At 43.2% G+C, this 12357-nt stretch overlaps 1 protein-coding gene across 2 annotated transcripts in view; it reads right to left on the reverse strand.

The window, feature by feature from the left end:
• Nucleotides 1-12357, reverse strand: part of LMBRD2 (LMBR1 domain containing 2) — a 55355-nt gene that overhangs the window by 4951 nt on the left and 38047 nt on the right. For both annotated transcript variants that reach the window (XM_075841966.1, XM_075841970.1), the window contains exons 13-17: nucleotides 12208-12305; nucleotides 9719-9822; nucleotides 9287-9333; nucleotides 8471-8576; nucleotides 83-209 (exon numbers count right to left, since the gene is read on the reverse strand). In XM_075841966.1, the coding sequence (XP_075698081.1) occupies nucleotides 83-209; nucleotides 8471-8576; nucleotides 9287-9333; nucleotides 9719-9822; nucleotides 12208-12305 (482 nt within the window). The remainder of the gene's footprint in view (nucleotides 1-82; nucleotides 210-8470; nucleotides 8577-9286; nucleotides 9334-9718; nucleotides 9823-12207; nucleotides 12306-12357) is intronic.

Raw genomic sequence — 12357 nt, forward strand, 5'->3', positions numbered from 1 at the left:
AAAGCATTCTTACATCCCTCTCCAGCCTAACATTTTTAATTTCACAAGTTTATTCTGGCAATTGTGCCGACACAAAACGAACCTTCCAGACTCTGAATCCAGTGGATCATCTGTGAAATTGTCTGCATTAAAATCCTGCGGTTCTGCATCCTGCAGGAGCTCTATCCGGTCCCGCTCTGTTCGGTTATTCGACCTTGTATACTTCGATGCTAAAACGAAATGGGGGAAATGTATCAAAACAAGTGTGATATGAGACCCGACTATTGCAACCAATCAAGTTCCAACGCTCGTTTGCAGAAGGCTACAACCTAATAACTATGGGCTATTCCTCCTTAATGCGCATCGTCATATGATTAGGCAACGCTGTCGCTCTATTTATACTGCTTGTTCTTTTGAATGCCCTTAAAGGCATTTCCAAAGTTAGAAAAAGATGGGCTGTCCATGGGTTGTGTCTGGTATTGCAGCTCAGTTCTACTGAAGTGAATAGGGCTGAGCTGCAATACCACACACAACCTGTGGATAAGGGTATGTGCACACACACTAATTACGTCCGTAATTGACGGACGTATTTCGGCCGCAAGTCCCGGACCGAACTCAGTGCAGGGAGCCGGGCTCCTAGCATCATAGTTATATACGATGCTAGGAGTCCCTGCCTCTCTGCAGGACAACTGTCCCGTACTGTAATCATGTTTTCAGTACGGGACAGTTGTCCTGCAGCGAGGCAAAGTATTGGTTCACAATTGCAGAGGCTCTGATGTGAAATAATAAAAAAACTGCACCCCTTAAGGCATTTATTAAGGGGTGTAGTGAGCATTTTCACCCCACAGGTCTTTTCCATAAATGATTGCGCTGCGGATGATGCAAAGTAAAAATTTCAAATTTTCCCTAGATCTCACATTTCAGTGGGAAATATGTTGTGCCCAGCTTGTGCCACACACCACAAAAATTGTTAAAAGGGTTCTCCCGGGTATGGCGATGCCATATATGTGGAAGTAAACAGCCGTTTGGGGATGCCGTAGGGTTCAGAGTGGAGGGAGCACCATTTGGCTTTTCGAGCGTGGATTTGCTTGGTAGTTGATTTGTTTGAGTATTGCTGGTGTTTCCGTTTATAATGTGGGGGTACATGTAAGCTGAGCAGAGTACATCAGGGGCATAGTCAGGTGGTATAATAATTGGGTTAATAAAAAACACAGTAAAATGATCCATAGATGTGTGTTGGTCCACACTCCGCACATTTGCAGTTTGGGGAATTGTGCTGGGAAAGTGTTGTCCTGGTATAATGCGGGTGCCCTCGCTTCCAGCGGATATGTTTGAGCTCTCCCCTTCCTGGTTCTCTAATTTTAGGGCCTTGATAATTCGTCTCTTAAAACAGAAGAAATGTTCCCCTCCGTCTGTATTTCTTTTTTGCGGGACGAGATGTAGTTATTGGTACCATTTTGGGGTCCACGCAACTTTTTATCCTATTTTTTTGTAAGGCAAGTTGACCAAAAGGGCGGGTTCACACGTGGCGGAATTTCACTTAAATTCCGCTGCGGACACTCCGCAGCGTTAATCCGCAGCGGTGCCGTTTGTCCATTGACTTACACTTTAATTTAGCAGTGTTCGTTTAGACGAGGCGTAAAATTCCGCTGCGGAGCATAGGCTGCGGAGCGGAATTTGGTGTCCGCAGCATGCTCTGTCTGTTGCGGAGCAGTGGCGGACTCATGGCGGAATTTCTCCATTGACTTCAATGGAGAGTCAAAATTCCGCAATGAAGTCCGCAGATCTTATGTGTGCTGCGGAGCGTATTGTTTTTACTACCATGACATTTCTTCATTCTGGCTGGACCTATGTATTTCTAGGTCCACAGCCAGACTGAGGAAGTCAATGGGGCTCCCGTAATGGCGGGAGCGTTGCTAGGAGACGTCTGTAAATAGTCACTGTCCAGGGTGCTGAAAGAGTTAAGCGATCGGCAGTAACTGTTTCTGCACCCGGGACAGTGACTACCGATCTCAATATACATGTATCTGTAAAAAACATATAAGTTCATACTTACCGAGAACTCCCTGCGTCTGTCTCCAGTCCGGCCTCCCAGGATGACGTTTCAGTGTAAGTGACGGCTGCAGCCAATCACAGGCCAAGCACAGGCTGCAGCGGTCACATGGACTGGTGCGTCATCCAGGGAGGTCGGGCTGGATGCCGAAAGAGGGACGCGTCACCAAGACAACGGCCGGTAAGTATGAAATTCTTTTACTTTCCCTAGGGAAAGTGCTGTCCCTTCTCTCTATCCTGCACTGATAGAGAGAAGGGAAGCACTTTTCCCGCAGTCCGCAGCAGCTAGTCCGCATCAATTTTCTGCACATTTTGGGCAGATCCGCTGCAGAATCTGCAACGCAGATTCTGTGCGGCATTGATGCGGACAGTTGCGGAGGAAATCCGCAACGTGTGGTCATGCCCAAAGACAGCAATTCTGGCACAGTTTTTTTTATACAGCGTTCACCATGCGTTATTAACAACATATTAACTTTATTCTGCGGGTCAGTCCGATTCCGGCGGTACCAAATTTATAACACTTTATGTTTTACAACTTTTTGCACAATAAAATTACTTTTGTAAAAAGAATGTATTTTTTTCTGTCGCGAAGTTGTGAGAACCAGAACATCTTAATTTTTTCGTCGACGGAGGTGTATGAGGACTTGTTTTTTTTTGCGAAACGAGCTATAGTTTTTATAGGTATCATTTTTGGATACGTGCGACTTTTTGATCACTTTTTATTCCAATATTTGTATTGCAAAGTGACCAAAAAACAAATTCTGGTATAGTTTGTTTTTTTTACGCGGTTCATCTGTGGGATAAAGAACATAATATTTTTATAGCTCAGGCCGTTACGGTCGCGGCGATAACAAATATGTATGGTATATTTTATTTTTTTCAATAATAAAAGGACTTTAAAGGGAAAAAGGGCGAATGTGTTTTCTTTTTTTTTAATCAAGTAATTATTATTTTTTCCGCAAAAAAGACCCCATTTGTGATACAACACAACACCCCAAAGACAGAATCCCCCCTCCCCCCATCTTCCAGAGCAAATATGACCATGATTACACATTATTCGGACATATAAAAATACAAAAAACATTGCATAGCATGTACAGTTCCAAAATACATAAATATAATGATTACCAAAATCTCACATAGGCCAACAAGCTACACTCAGCAGCACACATATACTAGAAAGCCATTACGGTCCAAAACGCGTCTCAGCAACAGCATCAGGCAAGGAATTCAGGCCTTGTCGCAGAACCCAAGGGGACCATATTTTATCGAACTTGTGTTTAGCATTCCTGAATGTATAGATGTGTTTTACCATAGACGTTAGCCAATTTATTCCAAAATTCTGACAATGTAGGGGGTCTATCATCCAGCCAGTGTTGTGCAATAAGCTTCCTAGCTACATACGAGCAACAGCCAAGGTGACATGCTCAGAGACAGAAATATCCTCCACGTACCCCAAAACACAAACAAATGGAGTGAAATCTACCGATACCTGATATACAGAAGAAATAAGGTCCACTACCTCAGACCAAAACTGCCGCAGTTGTACACATTGCCACATCATGTGTATCAACGTGCCCGGTTCCCCACCGCATCTGGGACAAGCAGAGGAATCCCGAAACCCAATTTCATTCAAAAACACTGGTGTTCTATAAACCCTATGTATCAGAAATAAATGAGAGCTACGATGCGCCTCATTCATGGACAATCTAGGAATCCGCGACAAAATATCACCCCACTGGCTTTCTTGTATGGGCCCAAGATCTCTTTCCCATTTACCTCTCAACACAGAAGGAAATCCATCTATGAATCTCATCAATAGACCTCTGTATAGACGAGATATAAGGCCAGAAGTGTGACTAGCCGTGCCGATAACTCCGATCAGGACATTGCCCATTACCGTGATATCAGTAGACCTACTCTCAACGCCGTACGCGTGCCGAAGTTGAAGGTATTTATAAAATGGAGTATGAGGAAGACCAAATTCTGACTGTGGACATGAGAATAACTCGAAATCTTGATTCTCCAACAGCTTCTCTATTCTACGGACCCCTTTGCTCTTCCTCAAGGCAAAATCTGTTAGTGTATTCATATGAGACATCCACGGAGTATCCCAAATAGCCGTATACTGCGTACATCCCGTAATACCTTGCATATTCCTAACACACCACCAGACCTTATGCATCAAATAGAACATTGGATATTTTTTAGTACGCGGTTTAAATTTATGCGCCTCTAACGCCTCGTACAGTGAATCCGTACATAGGAATTGTTGCAGCATCAGCTTGATGGAGTCAACCGAGTCAGCAATATCCCAACCTCTGAGAAGCCAAATAGTATAATCTAGGGTTAGGAACCGCCAGACCTCCGTCCGTCTTATCTCTTTTCCAACTTTATGCGTGCATGCCCTGTATTCCAAATAAGAGATCGAAATAACACGCTGACCTTATAAAAAAAGGTAACCAAATAGGCGCATTGTGCAGAAGATATAACCACTGAGGCATCCATATCATTTTGATGAAATTGCACCTGCCAATGACAGGGATATAATTCACACCACACCTCTAACTTAAACCTGGCCAGTAAGGGAGTCATAAAATTTTTCAAAATCCTCCATTTTCATGGATATTTCCACACCTAGATATTTAAAGGAAGTAACACACTTCATAGGGAGATCTTCATATGTCACCTGTGCGGATGCACCATCCACCCGCATCAGAACAGACTTGGACCAATTAATGGTCAATCCCGAGAATTGACCAAACTCTACAATTGCAGACATGGCGGCATCCAAGGAGGCAGCATCATCCTCCAGAAACAGTAGAATGTCATCAGCGTACAACGCGAATTTATCCTCCTGTTCTCCATGACGGAATCCAACAATATCTACCGAACCCCGGATCAAAACTGGTAATGGCTCAATAGCTATGGCAAAGAGCAGTGGAGAAAGCGGGGAGCCCTGCCGCGTACCTCTACCCAATGGAAATGTATCAGTCAGAAAGTTATTCACCCGAAGTCTAGCCACAGGTCTATCATACCGCATCCTAATCCATGAGATAAACGAGTCCCCAAAGCCCATCTTCCTAAGCACTGCCCATAAATACACCCATTCCACACTGTCAAAGGCTTTTGATGCGTCTAAGGAGAAAAGCACCCGTCTACCGGAGTTATCAGCTTGAAGTTTGTAAATTCATAAATAGCCTTCTGAGATTTATAGCTGTAGACTTTTTGAGGCATAAAGCCAGTTTGATCAGGATGTATTACAGTCGTGATGATCTTAGAGACGAGAACGGCCGGCTACGGCCTTAGCGATTATTTTAATATCTACTGGTAAGAGAGATATCGGTCTATACGATTCAGCAAGCAAAAGATCTTTACCACTATCATTGCCTCTCTCATAATGTCAGGTAAACCCTGATCTCTAACAGCTGACATAAAAACATCAAAGAGGTGCGGCAAAAGAACATCACCCAATTTTTTAAAAATTTCCCCCGGAAGACCATCCGACCCCAGAGCCTTATTTTATTACTTTAAACTTTTATTATAGGTTTTAAAACTTTCCACACTTTTTTTTCCAAGTCCCACTAGGGGACTTGAAGGTCCAACTGTGATTTTTTTTCCCTAATATATTGCACTACCTATGTAGTGCAATGTATTAGATCTGTCAGTCATTCACTCACAGCAAGCCGATTAGGTTTCGCCTCCCGGCGGGGCCTAATCAGCTTTTGTAATGGCAGAGCAGGAGGCCATTGTTAGGCCTCCTGTTGCCATAGCAGCAGTTGGCAGCCCTGATTGCATAGCAGGGCTGCTGATCTGCTAGCAACCTCTAAGATGAAGCGATCGATTCCGATTGCTGCATCTAAGGGGTTAATGGCAGGAATCGGAGCTAGCCCCTGTTCCTGCCGTTACAGGTGGATGTCAGCTATAACATGCAGCTGACTTCCACCGCTGATGACGCTGGCTCAGCTCATGAGCCGGCGCCATCTTGCAGTCGGCTACGGAAGCCTTTCAGGCCCTGTCTCTGGGTGGGGCTTGGAAGGTTTCTGTGCTAGGCAGAGCGGGAGGCCAGTATTAGGCCTCCAGTTGCCATTGCAGCCACCGAAACCGCTGCAATTTAATTGCTGGCGTGCCGATGAGCAGCAAACAACTTAAATGCAGCGATCGCTTTTGACCGCTGCATTTAAGGGGCTAATGGCGGGGATGGAAGCTAATTTCGGTCCCCACCATTACAGTCGGATGTCAGCTGTAATACACCGCTGACATCCGGCGACGATGGCACCGACTCAGCTTCTGAGCCGGAGCCATGCATTTGTCCTATGGATACGGCAAAATGCAGGAAGAACTAGCTTTCCATGACGTATCCATACGGGAAATGTCGGGAAGGGGTTAAAGAAGCAATCCATCACATTTTCAAACAGGGGAAAGCAGAAAAATAAAATGATTAGAGCGCAAGGTAGTTCGGTGTATTGGCTTACCGAATGCTTTATTTCACGGGTAGCCGCTCCGTTCCAGGCCGCCGTTGGGTTACGGGATCTCTATTCTGCCTCTCTGCAATTCTATGAGAGCCTCTGTGTGAGTCTTATAAACTTGCATTGAGACTGACCTGAGGTTTCTACATGTTGGGTGGTCAGAATGGAGATCACGTAAACCAACGGCGGCCCAGAACGGAAACCCATAAAATAAAGCACCCTGTAAGCAAATACACCGCACTACATTTCACTTAATCACATTTTCAAATGAGTGGGTGAGAGAAAAAAAATTAATTGCTGGAGCGCTTCTTTAACCAGTTCAGGACCGGGCTATTTTGAGCCTTCAGGACCAGACACCGTTTAGCCCTTTTTAGCACGTGTTAGTTAAACGGCTATAACTTTTTTTTTTATTTGTTGGGCTAACGACGTGATTTGTGCTTTGTTTTTTCCGTAGACAATGCAGGTTTCTTTTTTGTTATTTTTATACACATCCTTTTTGCTATTTTAGAATTTTTAGGCTTAAAGTTTAAAAATAATAGTAAAAAAATAAAAATCTTTTTTTACTTGTTAGCCATTTTTTTTTGGTAATAACATAGTTTTACCCTAAAATAGACCTTTTATTTGTGATCGTCATTGTCTACCGTAAATTGTAATATATTACATGTCTATTTTAGGGTAATTGTCTCAGGGCTAGCGTTACGACAACGATTGGCTGGGGGGACGGGACTTTTTTTGGAGTGGGTATTTTATGTGTATTTATTATTACTTTTTTTGCACTTTACGTTTGTTTTTTTATTACTATGGTCTGTCCCTCAAAGGTCAGAAAAGACCTTTGGGGGACTATTTTTTCTTTCTTTCTTTTTTCGCTGTAACTGGGGCTGGTGTGTTAGAGGGGAAATCAGCCCTCTTATAATGACTATTGTCACGAATAGGGCTGTGCCAGGTCTAGTAAGACCCAGCAGCAGCCTGCCACTAACGGAACCCGGCGATCATGTGACCAGTCACATGATCACCGGGACCAATAGAGGCAGCGGAAATACCGCTGCCTCTATTCATAGACACAGTGCTCATTGAGCGCTGTGTGCAAGAGATCAGAGAAGACAGAAGCAGCGAAAGCCGCTTCTATCTTCTCCTCAGGGCCCCCGGCAGTCACGGACAGCCGGAGACCCAACATTCAGCTGCCCGATTGCTCGGGCAGCAAGCAAAAACTCGCTGTTAATAGTCTATGGCGTGGGTTTTAAGGACCCTGACCGCTGGCCGTAAATACACAGCCAGTGCTCGGGAAAAAGTTAAAGAACGTTATAGTTCTAAAGTACAAGTGGTAAGTATGCCCTAAGAACAGGCAACTAGACAGATGGCCCTAGGGTCCTTTATTGGACCCGGTTGTGTCTACCCATATAAAGTATGAGTATCGATACCGTGATATCATCCTTTGCTTTATTCTTTGATGAGCTTTGATCCCTATACAAGGGGTTGAACAGCAAAGATAATTGTTTTCTCTGATCTCCGTCCTTGTATTACAGCCGTTATCCTGCTCTTGATCACACTGGTACAGTAACACCACAAATGTGATCAGTGTGCCGTAATAGTAAAGCGCAGGTCCTGTGAAGACTTGGCGCATTGTACCATTGCTGCAGCAGTTGGTAAGGGGTTAAAAAGTTATATATATTTAACCCTTTTCCGCATCATGAGGTAACTGTATGTCATGGCGCAGTGGGAGAAGTATGGAGCGGGCTCACGAGCTGAGCCCACTCCATACGTAGCAGGGGTCAGCTGTGTATTACAGCGGACACCTCGCACCAATGGCCGGGATCGGAGTTAACTCAGATCCCAGCCGTTTAATTACCGAGATGCCACGGTCAATAGCGACCGCGGCATTTAGTGTGAAACGTTTAAAAGTGGAGGTATACTCAGCAACCACGTATATCAAGAACCTAGTAAAAGCAGCGCCTCCACTGAATGACACTCACATCGGCTGGTGGTCATCTCTGTGTATGTCGGCTCCTTCGGTTCAGAGTTGATGTTCCTATTTCGGCTGGAGTCCTCCCGGTTACTGGCATAACGCTCCTTCCACTCCTGCAACAACAGATCAATCAATAATCATACAAGCAATGGTTTATGGACGGTATGCAAATGTGAAAGTTAAAAATAGGATTTTGTTTTGCAACAGTGATGTAAAGTAGATACAACTGCTACCTCAGAAGGCAAGGTTTTTTCCATTGCGGATTTTGGTGTAAAACTTGCTTGTGTTACAGTCATTCCAAAATCCACAATGAAAATCTGTGGCAAAATCCACATGTATTGTCCATTAGTGGTCCTGTCACACAAAAGGGTGAACTGAAAAAGAATATTTTTCAGTTTCTAGGACTATGGAATGGTCTCTGTGACCTAACAGGAGAAGAAAAAGGTATTTTCAAAAAAATGTAAAAAATTCGGAGCGAATAGATAAGGGCCCCCAGCTTAGGATCCTCAACTATTAGACAAAGTGAAGCACGGCAACCCAATACATTGATGCATCTCATAGCCAGTCCATTGATTTTAATTGGCACCATGTAATGCTTAATTTCACCTGTTGTGGCGCTGCAGGAAAACAGAACACTTGCTTCATGGTCCAGCCAAATAGAACAGCTGATCACTGGGGGTGCCAGCAGCAGGATGACTTGTGATCAGCTTATTATCAGTGGGAAAAAGGGGATCGTCCATAGTGGACAACCTACTTAACAAATTACAGGTGGAATCCAGTTTCTTTTTTTTTTTTTTTTTACAAAAACACCACTTCATCTTACCCTTCTGCGGGTTTCTCCATCCTCATGCCTTTGACGTTTTCTTTTCTCTGGAATAAGAAGCAACACATTATTTTATGCTTTTCATTTCTTACAATGGATAGCTCTATACGGGGATATAGACATTGGTTAAGTATCGACTGAAAGTTGGCAATTCGGCATGATACGGAGGCGGTCTAGCCATCTACTCTCTCCGCCATCAATAATCTCAGAGAAAAATAAAAGAAATCCAACATTGGGAAGGGGGTTGCCAAATAGAACAATTAGACAAAAAAAAGTCAATGCGGCTACTTTTTTTCTTTTTTGCTGGCATTTCCCTTTAAATGTAGGAAAAAAAAAAATGATACTTGTGTTTTCCTCAAAACAAATGTCCCATTTAATCGTCGGCAGCAGATCATCTCACATTGTCTTACGTCGTTTATTTTGAGAACGTACCTCTCCTTATTAACTCCTTTCCCTCGTCCGTCAGGTCAGAGGTCATGTCGTTGTCCCCCATAAACTGCTGAAAGCCGAGCAAGTTCAAACAGCGTGTCCCCAAACTGAGATATAAACACAGAGAACAATGAAGAAGAGACTGAAGAACTCTGGGTACAACAAAAGATCAGTCATCCACATAGGTCCTACGTCGCCGCCAGAGGTCCTAACTAAAGCTTCCCAAACACTTTACATTATTGTTGACGGAACCTACCGATTTTGTATGGATTTGCTGACAACCTATTTTCTATGGGGGCTGTCAGATCATACTCCAACATCTTCCGTCTGGATGGAAAAAGGGAATTGAGGAAGATTCCCTGACCCCTTGAGATAAGCAGCTACTACACATCCCTGGTTCCGCTTATCTCAGATATTTAACATGCATATTAATGAGGGAATAAAGATTTGCCACCAACAGATCGTGTGTGACAGTTGGCAGGTAACCCCAATACTCACAGATATGGGGAGTCCATAGATATGGGGGGTCCTCACACTAGACAGATTGAGGTGAGCAGGATTTATTTCCCTAACTAACAAAACGGATTCTGTTGGGTAACAAAACAAAGAAATAAAGCTATGCAGTGTGATGACCCTTCCAAAGAGCTCCCTATACGTCAGCTTCATTGCCACCTGGGACTACAATATATTCTGCCCTATCCCTTGGGGTGTATGTGGATGAAGGAGACAGTGAAGTGGAAGAAGGCTGCGCAGGAGGGATTGCTCACCCCGACGTGAACGCAATAGACCACCTTTACAAAGTTATCTTACACCAGTCTTAGTAAAAAAAAGGTAGATAGAGCGATATGTGCCAAATTTATTTAAAGAGGCTCTGTCACCAGATTATAAGTGCCCTATCTCCCACATAATCTGATCGGCGCTGCAATGTAGATAACAACAGTGGTTTTTATTTCGAAAAACTATAATTTTTTAGCAAGTTATGAGCAATTTTGGATTTATGCTAATTAGTTTCTTAAAGACCAACTGGGCGTGTTTTTACTTTTGACCAAGTGGGTGTTGTAAAGAAGTGTATGATGCTGACCAATCAGTGACCAATCAGTGACCAATCAGCCTCATACACTTCTCATTGTTCCAGCCCAGCTTCTTTCACTGCACAATCACACTGTGACAATGGGCTGGAACAATGAGTAGTGTATGTCACTGATTGGTCAGCGTCATACACTCCTCTGTACAACACTCACTTGGTCAAAAGTAAAAACACGCCCATTTGGTCTTTAAGAAACGAATTAGCATAAATATAAAATTGCTCATAACTTGCTCAAAAATGATCGTTTTTCGAAATAAAAACCACTGTTATCTACATTCCAGCGCCGATCAGATTATGTAGGAGACAGGGCACTTATAATCTGGTGACAGAGCATCTTTAAAGGTATACGCCTAATAAATTTAGTGCCTTTGAACGGTCTATGAGGCAGAAATTCAAATCAAGTGCAGATTTGCACCATTTTCAGTTATTCCTCTTAGTAAATTTGACTTAAAGTACGTATCGGAAACTCTATTTTCTTGTTACTTTTTGGAGAGTGACAAGAAAAATCACAATTTACCTTAAAGGGAAGGGGTCATTACATTTTTATTTTTTTATCATATTGCTTTTAATATGATATTAACATAAATTTTAAATTTATTTGTGTTCTCATGTTCTACTTTTTACTTTGTTCTTACTTTTACTTCTCTATGGGGGCTGCCATTTTTTTTTTCATCTCAATGTGTCGATTAACGGCACATACAGAGATGGAATACAGCACATACATCCCTATAGAGAATACGAACAGGAGCCGTTCCATTCTCTGAAGCGAACGCCGTCTGTGTGGGAACGGCGCATGCGCCGCTCCAACACAGATCAAAACGAAGCTCGTTCGCAGAGCGAAATACGGCGCCATTTTCATGTGGACCGGAAGCCGCTGCCGGACAGTAAGATGACGACTTCCGGCCCGAAGGCGCATGGAATAGGAGCGGAGGCGGCAGCATGAGGAGGTAATTTATGTTTGTGTATGTGATGTGTGTATTATGTTCGTATATTACTGTCTGCACAGTGTAGGAGGATTAGATACAGTGCTTAGCAGTCGCTCAGAAAATGGCGGCACAGTGTAGGAGGTTTGAAGATTCAAATCCCTCTTTATCCTGGCACTAGCCAGAATAAGGGAGGGGGGATTGTGTGAGGACACTAGAGAGAGCGTCTACCCCAAATTTGCAGCATAAAGCAATGAGGTTGCTTTACCACATTGACCATGCTGCAATTTTGGGAACTGCTCCCTCTAGTGGCCAGCACATGGAAATATTCTAAATTAGAACCTAATTTATAATATTTCCTGACTTTTGAAAAAATTAAAACAATGTATAATCACTTAAATAATAATTGCTTAACTAAAAAAAAAAAAAAAATTCTAGCGACACATTCCCTTTAAGCACAAAAAAAACATTGCAAATCTTACCTAAAATAAGTAGCAATACATAGAAGGACAACCAGCATGGGGTAATAGATGTAAAATCCTCCAGCGATAAGTGGCAAAACTTTTAAAGACCCCATAATCTGCGGTGGGAAAACAAGAGACATTTTTCTAACACTATTTTCATGGGACTGC

This window comes from Rhinoderma darwinii, chromosome 1, assembly GCF_050947455.1.
Source record: "Rhinoderma darwinii isolate aRhiDar2 chromosome 1, aRhiDar2.hap1, whole genome shotgun sequence".
Classification (NCBI taxonomy): domain Eukaryota; kingdom Metazoa; phylum Chordata; class Amphibia; order Anura; family Rhinodermatidae; genus Rhinoderma; species Rhinoderma darwinii.